The sequence below is a fragment of the Ctenopharyngodon idella genome, chromosome 18 (assembly GCF_019924925.1).
Source record: "Ctenopharyngodon idella isolate HZGC_01 chromosome 18, HZGC01, whole genome shotgun sequence".
In the NCBI taxonomy this organism is placed as follows: domain Eukaryota; kingdom Metazoa; phylum Chordata; class Actinopteri; order Cypriniformes; family Xenocyprididae; genus Ctenopharyngodon; species Ctenopharyngodon idella.
In genome coordinates, this window is record NC_067237.1 from 22,347,776 (window position 1) to 22,358,281 (window position 10,506).

Sequence of the window (10,506 nt, forward strand, 5' to 3'; positions counted from 1 at the left end):
ATTATTTTCCCATGGTAATTAAAGTAACAATCTAATGCCTAACAAGAAAACAAAACTTAACATGACCAAACTGCACAAATGCATGTTTATTGCTTGTTTCACACAGTATTAAAACAGAGTAACGAAAAAAAATTAAAAAAAAGGAAACCAACAAAATATATATTCCCATAAGGTGTCACTAGGGTTTCAGTCTTGACCATGACTTCAAGTTCTAATAATCATGAACAATTGAGAGGGATATTCATTTTTTACAATCTTTACAACTTTTTTTTTTTTTTTTACAGAAGGCAAAGACATTCAAATATATCTTTTATTTATACAAACATTCACATTCTAAACCTTATAATTGTATAACTTGTACACGGATCAGCGGGATCCAAAATACTGGACCACTGAGCCATAAAGACTGAACAGAAACTGGGGCACATGCTCACACACAGTCTTCATGAGCACAAAAGTGAAGGCCATCTCAACAAGTTCCTTCTTAAACTCTTTGGCTCCTGCCACCTGGCGAAGCAAGCCCTGCACTCCATCAGATAGATGTCCAGCCCAAAACTGCAAATGTTTAAGGAATATTGTGAGATATGGGTGTTAAACGATGCCAGTTTTAAGGAGGATCCATTAGTGTAAATTTATTCGATTTTTAAGCAGATTTTTATAAATAAACTGCTCAGATTCATTTGTCTTACTTGTGTGGGGCATGTGTCCAGTTTCTTGGTCAAAGTTTCCGCAGCTTGAAACAGGACTCTCTGCTCAAGCAGGTCTGCAATTCTGATCAATTCTGCAGCCAATTCCCTTGCTGCCTGAGCCTCTTCCTCATCAACTGAGATGGAGATACATTACAGCGGTGTTAGTAGACACAAACAACAGCAAAAATTATATAGTAGTTTTAATATAACTAAAAATTAGGGGTGCAAAATGAATCATCCAAAAAAACTAACCAGTATCAGTCAATTTTGCATATTTAATTGTGGCCACTCATTTGCAATTTTTATATTTTATCATTTATTAGAATTTTTGCTATCATTATAGCCCTAATTTAAAGAGATGACACTAGATTAAGGCAAATATTTTGCACTGTTATTTGAAGTGCTTTACTCTAATGGAGGTCCCACCTCAAAATAATGCATATCAACAATATCATTGACTTGAGATTGAGAAAAAAAAAATTGTAAGGTATATTTTCATTAAATAAAATATTGTCTATCATCAGTTATCTATTGACGCTTGTTTCCACCACTGAATAAAAAATAAAACAAAAATAACTTTTTATCTCAACTTTTTTTCTCGCAATCACAAGTTTACAACTCCCAATCGCAAGTAATAAAGTCAGAATTGCGAGATATTAACTCGCGATTGCGAGAAAAGTCAATCTTGCAACTTTTTTTCTGAGTCTGAATTGTGAGATATAAACTTGTAATTGCGATGAAAAAAGTCAGAATTGTGACTTTTTTTCCTCAGAATTCAAGTTTATATCTCAATTTTGAGAGAAAAAAGTCAGAACGAACGGTGAGATATAGTCAGAATTGCGAGTTTTAAAGAGATATCAACTTGCAATTGCATGGAAAGGTTTTTCTCTGAATTCGAGTTTATATCTCACAATTCTGAAAGAAAAAAAAAAAGAATTGCCATATATAAACTCACAATTCAAGAAAAAAAAAAATCAAAATTGAAAGTCGGAATCTTCGCCAGGAGTTTGACTGACAGGCGATCTAACCAATCATAACGCCGAATCCGCCATTTTGCAGTCAGGGGAGTTAGTAGATTAACGTTGGTGGACTTGAACTTGAAAAATGGTGTGTACTGACATCTTTCCGCGGTTGAAACAACATTCTTTATGATGTTCATTCATGTGTATTTGATGCTATAAATTAACTAGTAGGAATAGATGATTAGTTAATGAGCCGCTTGAACTGAGGCGCTACAGCGATCTGTCATGACACATTAAAGAGCCACAAAACTGTATTTATTGATTAAATTTTCTTAAAAACGACACAATTTGAAATTTGAGACCTTGTTTCATATCAAAAGTAACCTGCTCTGTCTTGTCTGTCGATGCGTTGTCAGTGTCCTCTTTGCTCCGCAATGAATTTTTCACTGCGTGAGAACATGTGTGGTGTGAGAGCGGCATGGCTCGCAATTGCGAGAAAAAAGTTGCAATTTCCTTGTTTCATTTTTAATTCCATTGTGGAAACAAGCTTCCCTAGTTATCAGCCATTACATGAAAATAATCATTGGCTTACTAGTATCAATTAAGGTGCAGCCTTAAGATCAGAAAAAAATAACAGTGAAAATACCTGGCAGTTGAGGCTGAACTTGATTCTGAAGATCATGCAGAATTTCTCTGTAGGTGACTGAGCAACTGTGACCGTCGGTTTGTAATTCTTCGTCAATTTCAATATAATTGTGATTGGTAGGCAGCTTTAGCTGTTCAGGAAGCTCACTATTTTGGCAGCCTTTTTGCTCCAGGAAGGAAAGGAGCAGCAGGGAAGTGTGCTGAAAATTGTTAAAGTTTCTATTGCAGTCCATTGCACAAACCCATGCAATGCCTCATAAAGGTGCTCTGCAATTAAAGAAAAACACAAAGGCAGTTAGTTTGATTAGGACAAAAACAAAAGACATGGCAATGTTTTCAAGGCTGATCGATATACTGTATTACTGTATAATTTCAATGTATTTAACATTTTACTATATATACATACATATATATGTATGTGTGTGTGTGTGTGTGTGTGTGCGCGCGTGCGTCGTTAGGGACAAATATGTACTAAAAACCTGACTAAACCTGACATCCTTTGTAAAAACAACATAAAAATTAAGTAAATAAAGACTTTTTTTTTAACTGTAAAACTTCATAACGTTTTCTGTTAGGACATAGTACTTTCTGTGCATTTGGCAGATTGTTTTATCCAAAGCGATTGCATTCAACGTACACATTTTATCAGTTCATGCATTCCCTGGGAATCGAACCCATACAGGAACATCTGTGTATTATATATAATATAATGAATTGTATATAAAAACATAAGTCTATAGACAGCTATTTATGGCTAAATAAACGCAAACATGTAGTTGCAACGGTTGGCTTGTAACAAGATTATGAAATCCAAGTTCAAACCAATTCTAGCAAGCAGCTGAAAATATTAGCCTGTTTATTAGTGGCTAAGCTAGCTAACATTATTCGGTCTGTTACTGAGGATTTGGGCTAATGTTCTACATGTCTTACTGACGTTTAGATTACAAATTTAATTGTATACAGCGAGTTTAGCTGATTTTTTTTTTTTTTTGCCGAAGCACAGTTTCAAAAGAAAGATTTTCAGATCAAAACAAAGTAAGATCAAAACTGAAGTCGAAATTTCTCTCTAGGGACCACACAAACGACACCAAGATGAAGCGAAATGATTAATGAAGTTAAAAAAAAATAAAAATACCAGCCAGATGCAGCACATTTCTGAACATTAATATCACGTGCCGTTCTGAACTAACAAGAAAGTTTAATCAAACTGATGGAAGCGTAAAATATTGGTCCATCTAAATCAAATAGAGTAGACACACGTGAATGATTATATTTAAAGAAACTGCATGAACTGTCGTATCATTATTGACACAAACCATGATAGGGCTACGATAGACTAGCAAAAGTACCGGGAAAGTGTACTAATTAAATCTACATTAAATATTATTTAAAGCAAATGTTCAAAATCGTGTATATATCGGTCAACTGTACTTGCTTTCGAGTGGAAAAAATAAACATTCGTTACTTACGTTAAACTTTCAGTCAAAACCGGTGAAGCATTATCCCCCAAAAACAAACAAACAAACAAACGCTAAAGTGCTGTGGAATGAACATTCAATCCCCGCCTTCCTCTACATCAATAACACGTCACTTACGAGGGCGTGGCCAATGGCTGACGGAATTCCCCTATTAGCAGTGAAACGTCTCAAAACATGATAGAGCTTATTCTCGCTGTTTGTTTAAAGTTTTAAAGCATAAAATTTGGCGTTTTTTGAACATGGCAATCGCCGAGAAGGCAAAGGTAAACAGACTTGACTTGAAAGTCTGAGTTTATGATGTACTTTCAACTGATCTGCACTTTTGGAAAAAAATTCCAAAAGGGGCTTTTGAAAACGAATTTCCCCCTTCTGTTAGACTGCACTTGCCAGATAAGGAATTCTGAGGAAGATTTGGCTTAGAAATTAACTTTTACACCACGTGCACCATGGACTATGACAAGAGAGACAATATTCAAAATCAACCTAAAATTAGATTTTTATCTGGTCCCCTTCCCCCCTTTGTAATAAACTTCATATTTTTAAAAAAAAAAAAACAAAAAAAAAAAGGGGGGTGGGGAAAAGATATTAGGATATTAAGATTACATCTACTGTTCTAGGAGGTCAATACTAAAATGCATACCAGGTTTGCCATCTTTTCTTGGTAAGTGTCTGTATCACCACAGCAGATAAGAGTTGAAGGTACAATCAAACAGCATCACTCAGAAAAACATTTAAAAACTTTATTTACAATTAAAATGCACTGGTTATGTGACAAGATGAATTTGGCATTCAACAATAAACCTTAAATATGCGCTGATTCACACACACCAAATAAAACAGCGGTGGCAATGTTCATTTTGACATGAGTCACTGAAGCAGATCTGAAGTTCCCATTTTACCAGTGACATGCCGAATCATGCAAAAGTATACCAGAACTACAGTCTGTAGGCATGTTGACATGCAGTACATGACAAATTCAGTGCAGAGTCAGTGCTAGTATCCAGGGAAACCAAAGCTCATGGAACGGGCTGCGCTTCTACCCACAAGCTTCCTCCCAGCTTTCGGAAGAGACCCTGGTTGAGATGACTGTTGTGGTGAGGTAGCAGCAAGTCTGGCTTCCTTGAGTTCTCTAAGTAGAAACAGAAGGTATTGCGATTAATACGATTACAAGGAGGTAAACAATACAAGTAGTGCTACCTTATGAAATAAAGTACTTGGAGAATAGCGCAATGCCAGAAACTTGCCTTTCCAGCATAGCTGTTCTGAACTTCTCCACATTTAGCTCCTTGCGAAGCTGTTCAGCCAGTTTGCCGGCTCTCTCCTTGCGCAGTACATCATGCCGACACAACGCAGATGCAGATGGCCTTGTAGTAGGGTCGGGATCTAACATAGTCTATCAAATACAAATGTATTGTCCATATTAGGTTTTCAAACTTGACCTCAGAGACTGAATGTATGAATCCATGGTAAACAAAACTTCAAAGCCACCAGCACATTAATTGTGAGAATTCTTCAGAATAGCAGAGGACTGAACTGGAAGCATTTATCAGCATTACATGATAGTTGGTTTTATGCCCTCTGGTGGTGGAATGAAAGGAAGTGTTTTTTATAAACCACTCAAGACTAATACAATATATGAGAAATACACACCACTGTCATTTAAATGGAATTAGACACCACTGAATGTTATTGGTACAACTATTTAAGGTCTCTATATCATGAAGTTTAAAATGCTGATTCATTTAGTTTTGGTTCAGTCCTCTGCCATTCTGAAGAATTCTCATGAATGTGTTGGTGGTTTTAAAGGGGATTTTTGTTTTTGTTTACAGTGGATTCATATATTCCGTCTCTGAGGTGTAAAACCAAATATGAAGTAAACTGATTATTTGGTACTTAACTTTCTCTAGAAAAAGATCAAACCATTACAGGGAATACAATAAACCACTCAGATGTGCGCACTCAAACAGTACCTTTAAAAGGTCTTTAAAGGGTGCTGTTAACTCCTGGGGCAGGCTGGGTAGCTCACCCTGTCTGAGGCTATGCCAGTTGTCTCCATTCTGAGGAAGTGGTGGAGCTCCAGCAGCTAATAACATGGTCAGGCCCAGTGCAAAAATATCTGCTTTAGGAAGATGAGTGTAGTCCTGTGAACAAAAAAAAGCAAAAATGCAGCCAGCCATAAAAAAAAAAAAAAAAGAAAAAAAAAAAGTTGGTTACATCCACAATTACCTTGTTTTGACATTCATAGTCACTGACTGTATATAAGACCAGTGCAGTTTTCTGGATAAGAACACTATCATTTAACCTCTGCAGCAAACTGAACACCCTGAGAAAGCTCAAACAGATATTGTACCTCTCGCAGGACCTCATAGGCCAGGAAACGACTATCCCCTTCCTCTACCTGAGGGCTTGAGATGGAGGTTACATGACCCAAGTCACCTAAAGAACAAGGGAGCCATATCATCAGCTATTAACAATAGATAAAATGTCAAAACATTGACTCCATACAGATGACATTGTGAAACCAAGATCTTAACCATGATCAAAAATTATGCTAGAATAGCAATATGCAAAATTTGCTTGGCTGAAATAATCACGAGGCAGCTTAATGCCGAAGAACTTTACTGAGACTAGTTTAATTTATCACCTGAGCAGTGCTGGGTAGTAACTAATTACATGTAATCTGGATTATGAAATCAGATTCCAAAAATTAAATACTTGTAATTGGATTGAACGTTTTAAAATACTCACAAACCCCCTGCAGTTCCTTCATGAACCCCAGTCTGAGAAACCCTGACAATATAATGTTTAATGCACATCATGTTGATAAAGAATGGAATATATTTTTTCAAATTCTATTTTTATATCTATATGGTACAATATTATCCTATTCAATTTAATGTGATAAACGAGTTGGGTCAAAAGTAATCTAAAGTAGTCAGATTATATTACCTAAAAATGTTAATTACATTTTTTGTCATGTACTTTGGAATCAGTAATGGACTACAATTTGTAAGTAATCTACCCAACACCGTACCCAAATTTAAGTTAAGTTTTCGCCTAAATGAAAAACCTAAATTAGATCTTCGCAAAAAGAAAAACACTTTATGGTGCATCAGTAATTATAGCAGTACAGTTTTATACTACTGGGGCAGTTTAGAGATCTATTCGTGTTATACTGTATAAACCTCTCGGATCAATAAAGGCTTGAATATTTATGCATTAAAACATTTATGCATTTAAGGATTTAAAAACATGGACAGGTAAGAAGATACCAATTTTATACACAACACCAGAGGAGGGGCTTTCATCCTCTTCTTCACTCTCTCCCTCTCCACCAGCACTAGAACTGGGTCGATGGCAGATGAAAATATTGCCTGAAAAGGATGGAAATTTAAGCATGTTTCAGTCAAAAAGTCCAACTTCTCATTAAGTGGTAGAGGCTTGTGAAAAACAACAAAATAGACTCACTGGGTTTAATGTCGAGGTGCACTAGGCCTGAGCTGTGGATGTACTTGAGCCCCATGGAGACCTGTAGGAGCAGATCCCTTAGCTCAGGAACTCTAAAGTACTCCCCTTGCTCTCCCTTTTCAGTTATAGCATCATGGAGACTACCACCTACAAGACCAAAAAGACCTGCAAGTTAAATCTAACCCAACACCAATACAAACACATAACCATCTATGTTGTATTGTGATTTTTTCCATCCTACCATCACAGTACTCATTTTGTATAATCATGTGGTCATCTTCAGCCCAGGCAGAGTAGTATCGGACAACATGAGGGTGATGACCCAACACTGCATGGGCATACACTTCCTTTAAGGCCAACTGCCTGAATAAAGGAACTTGTTTTACATTAATAAGGTCTAAGATTCATCAAGGAGTCACAAAAAAAAAAAAAAAAAAAAAAAAAAAAAAAAAAAGAGGCAGCGGCCTGGTTTCACAGACATGGTTTAGATTAAGGCAAGATTAAGGCTTAGGTTAAACCAGGATTAGGCCTTAGTTCAATTAGGACATTTAAGTAATATGAAAAAAAAAAAAAAAAAAACTGCATCTGTAGTCAAAACAATGGCACTGACATATTTTAAGATATGTCAGTGCAAGTTGCTTTCAACTAAGGCCTAGTCCACACATACACGGGTATTTTTATGAAAAGATTTCTCCGTTTTTAAAAAAAGTATCCACGTGAAAATGCAAAAACACGCTATGAAGCACTGTCAAGAGCATGCCAAACCAACAGGTGGCGATATAGCCCTAATTGTAAAGCAATGTTGGCCTATCAGAAGCCTTGAAAGAAGGTTATTACCAGTTCCGGTTCCAACATCACAAGCCAAAAATTTCCGGTTTCACCGTCTACACGACAACACTGCAACCGGAGTTTCTAAAAATCTTCACCCCGGCAGGAATTTTCAAAAAGTTCAGTTTCAGTGACTGGACACTGCGTTTGCGTGTGGACAAATCGCATAGAAAAACCTGCGGTTTTGAAAACACCCGTGTTTGTGTGGACAGGGCCTGAAACTGCTCAAATATGCATTTTAGTCTGGGACTAGGCTTAAGCTTCATCTGTGAAACCGAGGGACAGAATTGTTTACTGATACAAATAAGATGTTTTAAAATGGCCCCTTTTTACAGACTATGACGACTTCTGCTTCTGAGAATACCAGAAAAGTGAAAAGGGTCCATTTGAAAATAGAAGAGCATTAAGCACCGTGGCAGTGCTGACTCACTCATTGGCGGAGCCTGCAATAGGCCTGCGTGAGCGCTTGATGGCGTACATGCAACCATCCAGCCTCTTCACACATCGATACACGGAACCAAACTCGCCCACGCCAATGCAGCTCAGCTCTAGAAACTCACTCTCGTAACGTGACAGCATGCGGGATGACACTGCTGGCCTCTAAAGGCCAACAGATGGGAGACCATGTGAGAGAACACAGATTTGCCAAAGCTTCCAGCGGGATTATGAAGTCCATTAAACCTACTACATAAAAGACAAGGATGAACTAATGTGTTTGAAATTGTACCTTTGAGGGGAGGAAGAAATTTTCATCCTCTGAGGAGTTCTGAGTGTCTGTAGATCTAGTGAAATAAAGGTACTTCAAAACCAGTGGGCATTGCTTATATATGCATCTATGCAAGAGCTGTGTTACCTTTGTGCATCATCCTCATAATCATCACTCCTTTGGCTCTTCCTCTTGTGGTGGCGTTTACTGTTCCTGCGCACCGTGTCTGGTGTGAAAGGGTTAATGTTCACTGAGGGCACATGGTCAAAAGCAGGAGGCGGACGAAGGAATCTTTGACTCCGACACGGCTTGCTGCTAGAGCAAGGGAGGGTCGATTTAGATAGCAAACTCTGTAAGCGGAGGAAGTTCGATGATTTAAAATCTTTAGGTACAAATGTATAATGTACTGCTCATACAAAAGCATAGAGTAGACTGTCATTGCATCAAAGTTCACATGAAACTAAAGTGCTGGACGATTACCTTTGGTGTACTGGGCGAGTCACAAAGCCGGAGTTTTTTCCAGGCAGCATATGGTATGGGAGAAGTAGGGATGGAAGGGGAAACTGTGATACTCCTGGTGCGGTGGCGCTGTACCCGGGGTGTCCGACAGGGGCTTCTGAGAGGAACACTTCTGTGTGCCCATTCATCAAAGCTATTGTCACTGCTGTCCTCCTCTCCACTGCTGGAGAAGTTCAGATGCTGCTGCACTGCATTCACAGAGGCCATTTCAGACCACTGCAATCAGAAGTAAGAGTCACAGATATAAGGAAAAAAGGGGTTTGGAATGGCAACCACAATACTGTAAATTAGCCGTCAACCAATATGGGCAATAGTCAACAATTCATTGTATGGGTCATTAGGATATTAAGATCATGTTCCATGAAGATATTGTAAATTTCCTAGCGTAAATATGTCAAGTGTATTTTTGTGAGTGGATATGCATTGCTAAGGACTTCATTTGGACAACTTTAAAAGCGATTTTCTCAATATTTTGATTTTTTTGCACCCTCAGATTCCAGTTTTTCAAATAGTTGTATCTAGGCCAAATATTGTCCTATCCTAACAAACCATACAATAGAACAGCTTATTTATTTCAGCTTTCATTATGTATAAATCTCAATTTAAAAAAAAAAAAAAAAAAAAAAAAATGACCCTTATGACTGATTTTATGGTCCAGGGTCACATATGGTGTATATGGGTTTATTAAAATTAATCATAGCAATTGATATCGGCTGAAGTTTTATGTTTACACAATATGTATTTGAAATAAAGAGATGACTGGAAAACATAATCAGAATTATGTTATTTGATGTTATATGAGAGTTGTATGAGAGCATGTCTCCTTAACTAGGCCTCAATGATCTCATACGTTTATTGTGAGTGGAGCTAAATATTCACAGATTCTCTCAAAATAAATATCGCTTCCATGGTCTTATTATGCTATTTTGAACAACATAAATGCAATTCCAACTTACCCTGAGACGAGCTCAACAGCCACCACGCGCGTCAAAGTTAATGAGGTCCTTTAACTATGGCGGAGAGGCTCCGCCATTTTTAATTAACTCCGCTAACTAGTATCAAGCGTTTTTTATGTGCTATTGCTAGCGCGCGCGTGCGCGCGCGTGTGTGTGTGTATGTGTGAAAAGAATCACAGAATCATCACAAGTATTTCCTTTATTTCCATCATGAGTGTTTTCTTCAGGTGACTGGGCTAAGCATGGCTAAGTACA

The 10,506-nt window shown here is 37.5% G+C and overlaps 2 protein-coding genes across 4 annotated transcripts; both read right to left on the reverse strand.

Moving 5' to 3' along the window:
* Positions 1-71: 71 nt before the first annotated feature.
* On the reverse strand, positions 72-3,907 carry bida (BH3 interacting domain death agonist). The gene is made up of 4 exons (XM_051871099.1): positions 3,766-3,907; positions 2,298-2,563; positions 690-823; positions 72-555 (listed from the first exon to the last, which is right to left on the reverse strand). Exons 2-4 carry the CDS (start codon positions 2,527-2,529, stop codon positions 367-369), a joined length of 555 nt encoding a protein of 184 aa, XP_051727059.1. The 5' UTR covers positions 2,530-2,563; positions 3,766-3,907; the 3' UTR covers positions 72-366.
* A 593-nt stretch (positions 3,908-4,500) lies between these two features.
* Positions 4,501-10,418, reverse strand: wee2 (WEE2 oocyte meiosis inhibiting kinase). 3 transcript variants are annotated; one of them, XM_051871089.1, is made up of 12 exons: positions 10,252-10,418; positions 9,257-9,511; positions 8,924-9,126; positions 8,798-8,852; positions 8,501-8,670; positions 7,484-7,605; positions 7,243-7,389; positions 7,065-7,148; positions 6,125-6,210; positions 5,745-5,915; positions 5,019-5,167; positions 4,501-4,903 (listed from the first exon to the last, which is right to left on the reverse strand). In XM_051871089.1, the coding sequence occupies exons 2-12, from the start codon at positions 9,500-9,502 to the stop codon at positions 4,768-4,770; spliced, it is 1,569 nt and encodes a 522-aa protein (XP_051727049.1). In that variant the 5' UTR covers positions 9,503-9,511; positions 10,252-10,418; the 3' UTR covers positions 4,501-4,767. The 3 variants fall into 3 exon arrangements, with proteins under 3 accessions (XP_051727049.1, XP_051727048.1, XP_051727050.1); XM_051871088.1 differs by having other exon boundaries at positions 7,047-7,148; XM_051871090.1 differs by lacking the exons at positions 8,798-8,852; positions 8,924-9,126; positions 9,257-9,511; positions 10,252-10,418 and having other exon boundaries at positions 7,047-7,148; positions 8,501-8,682.
* Between the last annotated feature and the right edge of the window lie 88 nt (positions 10,419-10,506).